At 40.2% G+C, this 12,488-nt stretch overlaps 2 protein-coding genes across 4 annotated transcripts in view; both read right to left on the bottom strand.

The window, feature by feature from the left end:
* Positions 1-8,922, bottom strand: part of LOC117506350 (6-phosphofructo-2-kinase/fructose-2,6-bisphosphatase 2-like) — a 60,270-nt gene extending 51,348 nt beyond the window's left edge. The window contains exons 1-3 of the mRNA XM_034165845.1: positions 8,767-8,922; positions 8,452-8,556; positions 328-453 (exon numbers count right to left, since the gene is read on the bottom strand). Of these exons, the coding sequence (XP_034021736.1) occupies positions 328-453; positions 8,452-8,536 (211 nt within the window). The 5' untranslated portion in view covers positions 8,537-8,556; positions 8,767-8,922. The remainder of the gene's footprint in view (positions 1-327; positions 454-8,451; positions 8,557-8,766) is intronic.
* A 95-nt stretch (positions 8,923-9,017) lies between these two features.
* phtf1 (putative homeodomain transcription factor 1) overlaps positions 9,018-12,488 on the bottom strand; it is a 44,590-nt gene continuing 41,119 nt past the window's right edge. For all 3 annotated transcript variants that reach the window (XM_034165843.1, XM_034165844.1, XM_034165842.1), the window contains exons 16-17: positions 10,913-11,038; positions 9,018-10,234 (exon numbers count right to left, since the gene is read on the bottom strand). In XM_034165843.1, the coding sequence (XP_034021734.1) occupies positions 10,214-10,234; positions 10,913-11,038 (147 nt within the window). In that variant the 3' untranslated portion in view covers positions 9,018-10,213. The remainder of the gene's footprint in view (positions 10,235-10,912; positions 11,039-12,488) is intronic.

Here is a 12,488-nt window from a genome sequence, read left to right as displayed (position 1 = left end):
CAAAAACAGAGACAAATAGGTGAATTATTTGTGATGAAATCTGACATTTTATTGAAATGTGTTCCGAAGAACGTAACACTGGCTGTGTTCGTGTGCTTCTTCAGGTATAATTTCGTGTGGAAAACCCTGGGCACGCCGACATGCGAATATGATATGTACGTATTTCGTCAAAAAGAAACTGGACATGCACAAAACTGGGAGATGATTTGTAAATGTACATTATGAGCTGCAAACATTTACAGTATCTTTCCTCACAATACAACATGGACAGTTTTAAAACTGTCAGCATGTCAAATCAGCTTTTACTACATTGCAGATATGCAATACCTTTGGTTGGGACTCCGATCCAGTTCAGGTATCGTGTGAGTTTCTTCGACATGTAGGTCTTTCCTCTAGCAGGCAGGCCGATGATTACGATCACTGTTGGCGAATTTGTCATATAGGACGCCCATGCTAAACAGGACACATAAGAACAACATTTAGCGACATGATCGATGATTGTTTGTCATGTTGTTGATTGGATTCCGAGATCAACAATGTGGTTACCATTTCCTTCCAATCCCCGGCAGACCCCAACTGCTCTAGGTTTATACAGCGGCTCATCAACTACTCTGCTTAACTTCTGAGTTCTGACGGGATCAGGTGTGTACAGCTCTGGTGTCACCACCCAGACAAGAGAATTATTTGTGTTTTTCAATGCCATTTTTCCCTTCACCCCATACCATTTATTGTGCCAATTAAGCTTTAACACCAATGGATGTGAACACCAAAACTAGACGCACCACCCCACCCCATGAAGGCAGCTAGGCTAAACAGTTAGCTTTTGCAATAACATGCTCTGAGAGACTACTTGGTCCTGCAACATATTTCAAAGCAACAATATCTAGAAAAATACTGCATTATCACCGATGGCCACAAAGACGGCACCATCTACACAAGTGACAAGCTGCTCCTGTATCTTGATCTGAAAGAGATACTGTGATTCACACTCCGTAGCACTAGGTGGCAGTAATGCACCATTAATTTGGATGCTAATCACTGTAAAACAAGAAGAAGCTCTGAATGAAGCCGAGCTCGTAAAACCCCTGGCAAAAATTATGGAATCATCGGCCTTGGAGGACGTTCATTCAGTTGTTTCATTTTGTAGAAAAAAAGCAGATCACAGACATGACACAAAACTAAAGTCATTTCAAATGGCAACTTTATGCCTTTAAGAAACACTATAAGAAATCAGGAAAAAAAATTGTGGCAGTCAGTAACAGTTACTCTTTTAGACCAAGCAGAGGGGAAACAAAATATGGAATCACTCAATTCTGAGGAAAAAACTATGGAATCATGAAAAACAAAAGAACGCTCCAACACATCACTTGTATTTTGTTGCACCACCTCTGGCTTTTATAACAGCTTGCAGTCTCTGAGGCATGGACTTAATGAGTGACAAACAGTACTCTTCATCAGTCTGGCTCCAACTTTCTCCGACTGCTGTTGCCAGATCAGCTTTGCAGGTTGGAGCCTTGTCATAGACCATTTTCTTCAACTTCCAAAGATTTTCAGTTGGATTAAGATCCGGTCTATTTGCAGGCCATGACATTGACCCTATGTGTCTTTTTGCAAGGAATGTTTTCACAGTTTTTGCTCTATGGCAAGATGCATTATCATCTTGAAAAATGATTTCATCATCTCCAAACATCCTTTCAATTGATGGGATAAGAAAAGTGTCCAAAATATCAACGTAAACTTGTGCATTTATTGATGATGTAATGACAGCCATCTCCCCAGTGCTTTACCTGACATGCAGCCCCATATCATCAATGACTGTGGAAATTTACATGTTCTCTTCAGGCAGTCATCTTTATAAATCTCATTGGAACGGCACCAAACAAAAGTTCCAGCATCATCACCTTGCCCAATGCAGATTCGAGATTCATCACTGAATATGACTTTCATCCAGTCATCCACAGTCCACGATTGCTTTTCCTTAGCCCATTGTAACCTTGTTTTTTACTGTTTAGGTGTTAATGATGGCTTTCGTTTAGCTTTTCTGTATGTAAATCCCATTTCCTTTAGGTGGTTTCTTACAGTTCGGTCACAGACGTTGACTCCAGTTTCCTCCCATTCGTTCCTCATTTGTTTTGTTGTGCATTTTCGATTTTTGAGACGTATTGCTTTAAGTTTTCTGTCTTGACGCTTTGATGTCTTCCTTGTTCTACCAGTATGTTTGCCTTTAACAACCTTCCCATGTTTGTATTTGGTCCAGAGTTTAGACACAGTTGACTGTGAACAACCAACATCTTTTGCAACATTGCGTGATGATTTACCCTCTTTTAAGAGTTTGATAATCCTCTCCTTTGTTTCAACTGACATCTCTCGTGTTGGAGCCATGACTCATGTCAGTCCACTTGGTGCAACAGCTCTCCAAGGTGTGATCACTCCTTTTTAGATGCAGACTAACGAGCAGAGCAGGGATGGTGGCCAAGTGGTTAATCCACTTGGTTTCAGTGCAGAAGGTTCCCGGTTCAAATCCCACCCCTGTCACGTTTCTCTATGTACTGTGGAGTTGCGTCAGGAAGGGCATCCGGCGTAAAACTTGTGCCAAATCAACATGCAGATCCACCTTGGATTTGCTGTGGCGACCCCGAGTGAAAACAAGGGAGCAGCCGAAGGGACTTACTTACTAACGAGCAGATCTGATTTGATCCAGGTGTTAGTTTTGGGGATGAAAATTTACAGGGTGATTCCATAATTTATTCCTCAGAATTGAGTGATTCCATATTTTTTTCCCTCTGCTTGGTCTAAAAAAGTAACCGTTACTGACTGCCACAATTTTTTTCCTGATTTCTTATAGTGTTTCTTAAAGCCAGATAGTTGCCATTTGAAATGACTTTAGTTTTGTGTCATGTCTGTGATCTGCTTTTTTTCTACAAAATTAAACAACTGAATGAACATCCTCCAAGGCCGGTGATTCCATAATTTTTGCCAGGGGTTGTATTTTGACCCCAATCCGGATGTGCATTTCCTTGACTGGCCGCTTGAGGCTGGCTCCAGAACAGAGCACATTCCCATAGAAGCACATGTTAAAATATCCAATTTTAGAGCAGAAATAAACATGTTTACACCCTGGTACAAAAAACGATTTTGGTCTCTCTCTAGATACTTTCCGCCTTCACGACAACTGTATGGCGGTGAATTTTTGTACACCTAGAATGCAGTGAAACGCCCAATGGATCATCTAAGACATCTCTGTTGCAATATTCTGAGTGAAACTCTAGTCATATTTAATGTCGCATGCCAACGGTGTTAGTACTTTTAGCAGCTGTAGGTAGGTCCACTTAATGCACAATTACCATCCACACCAATTTCAATTTATATAGCACCAAATCACAACAGGGTTGCCTCAAAGCGCTTCACACAGGTAAGGTCTAACCTTACCAACCCCCAGAGCAACAGTGGTAAGGAAAAACTCCCTCTGAGGAAGAAACCTCAAGCAGACCAGACTCAAAGGGGTGCCCTCTCACCAAAGAAAGCCGTTATGAGAACCACCGCAGTCCCCAAAAATTTGATTTGATAAAAACAAACGTTAGCTGTTGACTTGCTCTTCAGGATCAGGACGGGGCATGTTCAGGACTCTGCTCCTTTACGCATTAATGAGTTCATCATTTTGGCTTTTTCCAGGTCTCTATAGAAACCACCAGGTGACATCACATAAGCTGCGTCCAGTCTATGGTCTGGTCTTAGAAAATAAGTGAAATTAATAAATCATGCTCTCAAACTGAAAGCCTGCACTGTTGAATAAAGTGAAGTGTGGGTGCATGCACTGGTGACACACTTCACTGCATCCATGTCACCACAGGACTGCCCTGGGTCCTGGATGGCAACCCATACATGGCATTTTACATCCCGCGGACCATATCCGGCCCTTTGACTGACTCAAACCAGCCTACAAATACCTGGAAATTAAAGAATATTTACCTTCGTCCATCTCCCAAGCTGTTTGTGGCTGTGTGTGCTTGCCCTCCAGGGTATAGCAGAGCCTGGCATGGAGCGATCACCCTGTACCACACAGCCTGGCATGGCACCATCAAGTTCACCACACAGCCTGGCATGGTACCATCGCATAATAGCAGAGCCTGGCACAGAGCGATTGCCCGGCACAGAGCGATTGCCCCATGCCACACAGCCTGGCACGGCGTGATCGCATGGGGAACTATCCGTGAGGACAGCGACGGAGATGGTGGATGGAGCCATGGATCTAGCGCTGGAGACTGTTTGGTTTTATACCCACTTTTGGTCCCGTGATCATGAATGTTTCATTTTCACACTCATGCACTCTTGGTACGCAGGCTTTTCGGTGATGGGAGAGGTGCAGGATCATTTCATGAGGATTTGTGACTTTTTGACTTTCTCCTTCATTCTGCATGTAGTCATGCAAAGACATGATAAGAACTCGTGTACTGGGGCATGTTTCTTGTTTTTTCTGCACAGTTCCGTGACAATGATATTGTGACTTGTCTTTAATTTCTGGTTTGTGATGACAATTGTTGTGACATCTTCAGAAAGCCAAGAACCTCCTTATTCCAGCAGTACGTTTCAGTTTCAACAGTATATTAAACTCAAAATGTGTTTTGGGGTCAGTGTGACTGAAAATGATCGCAAATGTAATGAGTCAGAAATGTTTCACGTTTTATTCACTACTGTCTTGGAAAATTTGATTGAATAAATTACATTTTTGTAAGGTAACCTCTTTTTCATTGCCTAATCAGAACATCTAGTTAGTCAAAACAATGCTATTTACTGCTTTTTATATAGGAATGAAATTATTATTATCCACAATATTTTCTATTTCTCATTTGGCCCTTTGCAACAAATAATTGCCCACCTAGGCAAACAGCTGGTCCATGATCTCTACAATAACCATCTATCGGCCACAGCCAGGGGAAATGTGGAGGTTACCTTGAATACAGAGAGGAAATATAACCTTTATTACTTGGCACTCCACATGTTTCACCTTTGTGGGACAGCCAGAACAGCCACAAGCAGGACAGCTAGGCTAACCTCATGCTAACTATATAGAATTAAAAAAAAAAAAAAAAAAAAAATGTATAGGAGTTGCAAAACATTTAATTACATTTAGTGAGGTAAACTTGCACAGGATTGTTTCTGAACAAACATTTTCATTTCAAGTTATTTGTGCCTCATTCAATAATGTTATTACTAACCTGTTAGCTTCTGCTTACCAACACACTGTTTGCATTATAAACAAATAATGCACCAAGTAAATTAACCTTGCTCATTGTTGCCGCTGCATGAAGTAAAAAAATAACATCTCAAAAATAAACCTGACCACTTTTTTTTTTTTTTAAACCCTTTTCATGACATGTTTCTGGACAGATGTGACTACAACCCCTGGCAAAAAATTATGGAATCACCGGCCTTGGAGGATGTTCATTCAGTTGTTTAATTTTGTAGAAAAAAGCAGATCACAGACATGACACAAAACTAAAGTCATTTCAAATGGCAACTTTCTGGCTTTAAGAAACACTGAGAAATCAAGAAAAAAAAAAATTGTGGCAGCCAGTAACGGTTACTTTTTTAGACGAAGCAGAGGGAAAAAATATGGACTCACTCAATTCTGAGGAATAAATTATGGAATCACCCTGTAAATTTTCATCCCCAAAACTAACACCTGCATCAAATCAGATCTGCTCGTTAGTCTGCATCTAAAAAGGAGTGATCACACCTTGGAGAGCTGTTGCACCAAGTGGACTGACATGAATCATGGCTCCAACACGAGAGATGTCAATTGAAACAAAGGAGAGGATTATAAAACTCTTAAAAGAGGGTAAATCATCACGCAATGTTGCAAAAGATGTTGGTTGTTCACAGTCAGCTGTGTCTAAACTCTGGACCAAATACAAACAACATGGGAAGGTTGTTAAAGGCAAACATACTGGTAGACCAAGGAAGACATCAAAGCGTCAAGACAGAAAACTTAAAACAATATGTCTCAAAAATCAAAAATGCACAACAAAACAAATGAGGAACGAATGGGAGGAAACTGGAGTCAACGTCTGTGACCGAACTGTAAGAAACCGCCTAAAGGAAATGGGATTTACATACAGAAAAGCTAAATGAAAGCCATCATTAACACCTAAACAGAAAAAAACAAGGTTACAATGGGCTAAGGAAAAGCAATCGTGGACTGTGGATGACTGGATGAAAGTCATATTCAGTGATGAATCTCGAATCTGCACTGGGCAAGAAGATGATGCTGGAACTTTTGTTTGGTGCCGTTCCAATGAGATTTATAAAGATGACTGCCTGAAGAGAACATGTAAATTTCCACAGTCATTGATGATATGGGGCTGCATGTCAGGTAAAGGCACTGGGGAGATGGCTGTCATTACATCATCAATAAATGCACAAGTTTACGTTGATATTTTGGACACTTTTCTTATCCCATCAATTGAAAGGATGTTTGGGGATGATGAAATCATTTTTCAAGATGATAATGCATCTTGCCATAGAGCAAAAACTGTGAAAACATTCCTTGCAAAAAGACACATAGGGTCAATGTCATGGCCTGCAAATAGTCCGGATCTTAATCCAATTGAAAATCTTTGGTGGAAATGGAAGAAAATGGTCCATGACAAGGCTCCAACCTGCAAAGCTGATCTGGCAACAGCAATCAGAGAAAGTTGGAGCCAGATTGATGAAGAGTACAGTTTGTCACTCATTAAGTCCATGCCTTAGAGACTGCAAGCTGTTATAAAAGCCAGAGGTGGTGCAACAAAATACTAGTGATGTGTTGGAGCATTCTTTTGTTTTTCATGATTTTTTTTTTTTTTTTTTTACACAGAATTGAGTGATTCCATATTTTTTTCCCTCTGCTTGGTCTAAAAAAAGTAACTGTTACTGACTGCCATAATTATTTTTCCTGATTTCTTACAGAGTTTCTTAAAGCCAGAAAGTTACCATTTGAAATGACTTTAGTTGTGTGTCATGTCTGTGATCTGCTTTTTTTTCTACAAAATTAAACAACTGAATGAACATCCTACGAGGCTGGTGATTCCATAATTTTTGCCAGGGGTTGTATCTTGCAAAATACTCCTGAAAACACAATAATATGAATGCTTTCAGTTGAAAGATCGTGGCTACAAACGTGAAGGAAATGACATCAAAATAAACTGGTTCAAAGACAAATCCGGTCAGTTCTGAGAATGTGTGCTGGTGCAGCGTTTCTCTGCACCAGCCTTGGGTCCTGGATGGGAACCATCCAATTTTTACATCTCAGGTGTGGGTATCTAACCTGTGCCCCGCTACCATTTAAGTGACGGGATAAAATACAAAATAGCTAACAACTCTACTTTTAGACACAAGGCTCACAATATGCTAAAGTGTTATAAAAGTGTAACACAAATGTCAATTTTTCAAGTTACATGTTTTTATTGCAAACTAGTTTGAAATTGTAGTACACATATTTCTTTCATAAACCACAAAGCTCAAGATAACTCATTAACTATTAACTTTAAAAATTTCACTTTTCCATTATAGTCTAAGGCACACCTGTGCACTAATCATGGTGTCTAATCAGCATCTTGATATGGCACACCTGTGAGGTGGGATGGATTATCTCAGCAAAGGAGAAGTGCTCACTATCACAGATTTCGACTGGTTTGTGAACAATATTTGAGGGAAATGGTGATATTGTGTATGTGGAAAAAGTTTTAGATGTTTGAGTTCATCACATACAAAATGGGAGCAAAACCAAAAGTGTTGCATTTATATTTTTGTTGAGTATATATTGGAGAATACATATTTCAAAGTAGAATGCCCATCTAAGTGTAAATGTTAGCTATAGTTTATGCGACTTAACCATCTATCTCTCCCACTTGGTTTTGACAGACGGCGTAACGGCCGCAAGGGTCATTTTTAATTAAATTTTTTTGTACTTAAAACTGACTCAAGGGCCTTTTATTTGCTTTTAATTTTTCATTTCATGGGTTTTCTATTGACTAATGCACAATGCAATTGCCTTGAGGTTGGTTTGAAAAAAAAAAAATATGACCTGGTTGAAAAAGTGATGTCCAATCGTGTTATGTGATGGAAAAAAGTGGATTTTCTAAACTTCAATTTTTCTTTATTTTATGAGCAACGAAATACACTCAAATTATGCATACTATATATACATTAGTGTTAACAATAACAAACATTTCTATTAAACAATCCCTATTTAATAAACACATTCATGAAGTACCTCAGGTGTAATATAACGGTTTACCATATTGTGAGCCACATAGGAAGTGACTGAGTTTAAATCAGACCTCCACATCTGACAGGAGGGCCCCGCCCCCCGACTTCCAGGCTACGCCCCTGCACTTACTCCCCTTCCCCTTATCGAGGTTTGCAGATCTCAGGCCGACTAAACCCACCCCCCTCGATGACTTTACTTACATTTTTTCTCTTTGATCCTCGGTTCCGTTTTCCTGCTTTCTGTAGACTTGTCAGAACAAGCTGGGGCCCTCTTGACGCCCGACATTCTGGACCGTCCAAGCAGATCTGTGAAACAGGAACAGGTTTTCACCAGGCGACACAGGAAAGTGTTTACTACTAAACGCAACAGCCTGCAGAGAAAACGCGCTGCGCATCTTCCGCACCGGACAAAAACACGCATCCCGACAGGCGACCATATCATTAAAAAAAAAAATAAATAATAATAATAAAAATAAATAAGCAGCAGCAATATTTAAAGTAACCGTGTATTCGTACCCGCTGTGTGTGAGGAGGAGCGCGTCGCCAGCTGGGAGCACCTGTGCGCGGTTTGAGGCTCCTCTCCGTCCTTGGACCTGAGGCGCTTCAGCCGCTTGGTGTCCTTCCAAACTGGAGGTGCGCTGCTACGTCACGTGTTCTTACCGTAAAGCAGAGAATACGCGGACAGTATCAAATGACAGCATCGTTTATTCAAGGGGCGCCTGGAGGAGGAGCCAAAGGGAGCACGAATAAATTAATAAACAAACGTGCACGGAAGAGGAACACTTTATTCACAGATATCAAACATTTTTTTGAACTATGTCTGTGCATAGTTATTTTATTCCACTGTGGTCAAATATGAATGGCAGTGCCTAAAGAATAAAAAAAAAAAAAAAAAAAAAAACATTTTCCCCCAGGAGGTTAAAACCAAGTGACTTCTATGAATATATGGCCACTCATGTAGATTCACATAAAAACATCTTATTGTTTTACAATTAATTTAAACTGATGAGAAACATCCGTAAATAAAAGTACAAACTGTCTACATTATAATCTGCAATTGAGGCCTAAGAGATATTTGGAAATAATTAAACTGGCTGCTCAAAAAAAAAAAAAAGTGCAAAAGTACATTTGGGACAAAATCCAGATCTGGATCCACAGTTTAAAAAGGTACACATCAAGGGCTGAACAGCCGGAGCCAGAATGCATTAATTTAGATCTGGATTAAAATCTGTATTTTAGACAGTCACATAAACACTGTAATATCTAACAAACAGACACATGCAAATACCACTGACATGCAGCTGTGGAGACTATAAAGAAAACTCTGACAGGGGAAGAAGAAAAAAAAAGTTTTTCAGGAATTGCTGGATTTCCAGATGTAGAGCATACTATTATTTGTAACAGACACTTAATATAACTGACAGGCCGTTAACAGCAGTTACTGCTATCATATACAGTCATGTTAACACCACTGGTTAGCAGTTATCATCAAGGGTAACACTAGTTACCAGTTAAAGCTTGCTTTGATACGACCCATCAGTAGTCATAGTAACAATGTGCAGTACATTCCAGTGGAAATCCAGTAATTCCTTGGAAGCATTCTTCTCCGATGATGCTTTCTTCTGGTTGATTTGTGAATTTGTTTCTACACATCTGTACTAGACACGTGGAAATCAGAATGCCTCAGACATCAGAACACAAAAGCTGACAGTCATCTTGAACCGCATACTGAGGGACATTCAAAGGTCAAAAATATTAGGCACTCTGTTAATGGAATGTTAATCACCACAAAAGCTGATGTGAGCGATAGTCAGAGCATCTCAGGCTTGTGAAAGTCCTAGAAAGACGTTTCAGCTGGAAGGCACAGATGTACTGTCAGTAGATTCGCACAGGTTTTGCAGACGAACAGCCGACTGCGGCAGATAGCCGGAACTAGAGTCTCTGGTGCTCGGCGGTTTTCACATTATGGCTTGATTTTCCACAGCTGAAAATTAAAAACACAAGAGAATTGGTCACACAATAAATAAAAAAAAATACTATTTAATTATGTCCACAAATTTGACACAAACACAGGCACATAATAATAAAAAAAACTCAAGCTGCATGATTCCACCTCATAGTAACTGATGAAAGTGAGAGAGCAAAAAAAAAAAAAAATCAGATGAGAGAATGTCCACAGAATAAAAAAAAAAAAAAAGTGTCAAATGCCAAGAAAATATCTGCTTCACATTTTACGTTGTTTTTGTTCCATAACAGACATGTTTTCAGGCTCCCAGCGACACAAGATTTATGACAAAGAGCAGCCAAACATGTTTTGTTCCTGGGGTTTCACTTAACATTTCCTTACACCCCACACTGGGAACAGTTGGAGCCATTTTTGAACACTGTATAAAAATGCACATGGACTTAAAAAAAAAAAAAAAAAAATAGTACTGTTGTGAATAAGGCAGCTGGTCTGCTCTGTGTAAGCCTGATCCTGTCAGATCTCAGAAGCTAAGCAGTGCAGGACCTGGTTAGTAATTGGATGGGAGACCTTTTCGGAAGGGCATCCAGCATAAAACTTGTGCAAATACCAATGTTGATCTGGCTGTATCTGCTGTGGTGACCCCGAACAAATTGGGAGTGGCCAAAAGGACAACAACAAATATAAGTTTGTACTCACTCTAATGTTGAAGCCGAACAGATCGCTGACCACAGCAGACACAGCGGACAGGATGACCACTTTAGTGATGTTATAGATCAGAGGGTTCACGGTCAGACCCAGCAGCCGGAAAGGAGCATCCAGCTCCTGGTGGAGGAAAGACAGAATACGACACGAATCAATTATGAGAAATCGGATTAACACACCTACATTTCTCCCCAACAATCCGATTTCTTTGGTACATGTACACAATCTGAAATTTTTTTTCTTTTATATCTGCACATGTAAAAGAATTTGCCACTTGCATTTCCAGAAGTACAGCAGGATGATGCACTGTTGTCTCATCAGGATTCATAACAGCCTTTATCAGATCATAAAGTTCCATAACATAAAAACATCTTTCTGTGTAAGTGCTTCTACATCTGTGCGTGCTAAAGAGCAAATTTCTTGCAGATCTATAGACATATAAGACGGATTTGAGCAGAGTTTGATGTGGTCTAAAAGCAACACGAGAGAGAGAAAGAGAAAGAGAAAGAGAGAGAGAGAGAGAGAGAGAGATCCTTTTCTTCAAAACATGGAGCTACACTTTCTCTTTCAAAAGGGATCAGACGAATGGACTGAAATCATAAGCCAGGTTTTCCTATTATCACATTCCTTACGTGCATGTAAACGCGTCCGATCAGATTATTACCATGATCTGATTACTCTCAGTTATCAGATTATTATGGTCATGTAAATGGGAGCAGTATTGTACAAGGGTTGAATTAGGGAGTTTCTCAACAAGAGTACTTAAACCGTGGATCAATGCTAGTACAAGTATTTAATGACACTCCCCTGAGTCTTCAAGAGTCACAATTCTTCTTTCTGTAATTCTTGAATCACGTGCTTCTGCAGGGCTGGAGGAGGTAGTGCGTCCTAACTCTTCGATTTGGTCAGGAACACTGCATCACTCAGCCCAGACACAATCAGATCCAAGTTATTGGCCATTTGGTTAGCATCCCTTTTTTCTTGGAGGACCTCTCCCCCCCCCCCCAAGACACACACACACACGTTTGCATTTAATAAAGGCAGAGGCCCCTCGGACCACACATATGCACCCTACAACCCCACTATAGTTTTTCCCTGTTTTTCACTTTGGCTATTCCAGATTTTAAAAAAAAGAGGGGGGCAGATCTCACTTCAGGTGTGGTGGGGGCAAGGGGGAACACCACTACAAGGGGAGTCCAGGGGCATGCCTTGCTGTCAAATTTTAAAAATCTAGTCTTTTCTTGCATTCACGGGTAATCTGAATAACATGAATTCTGACTCTCTACTAGTCATCATTTTCAGAATCAGAATACTTTATTAGTCCCTTAAAGGGCAATTCATTGCAGACCCCCTGGCCAACCATAAAAACACAGACATAACATTTACATAGGTATATGCTAAATAACAATCACAGAATCAAGGTTAAAAACAAGGACAAAATCCTCAGCCAGTGTTCAGGAGTCTAATCGCAGAAGGAATAAAAGACATTGAATAGCGATTAGTTCTCATCTGGGGCATCTGATAGCGCCGCCCAGAGGGCATGAGTGTAAAGCCTAATGATAAGATGCGT

The sequence above is a fragment of the Thalassophryne amazonica genome, chromosome 3 (assembly GCF_902500255.1).
Source record: "Thalassophryne amazonica chromosome 3, fThaAma1.1, whole genome shotgun sequence".
Taxonomy (NCBI): domain Eukaryota; kingdom Metazoa; phylum Chordata; class Actinopteri; order Batrachoidiformes; family Batrachoididae; genus Thalassophryne; species Thalassophryne amazonica.
This window is presented reverse-complemented; position numbering and strand designations above follow the sequence as displayed.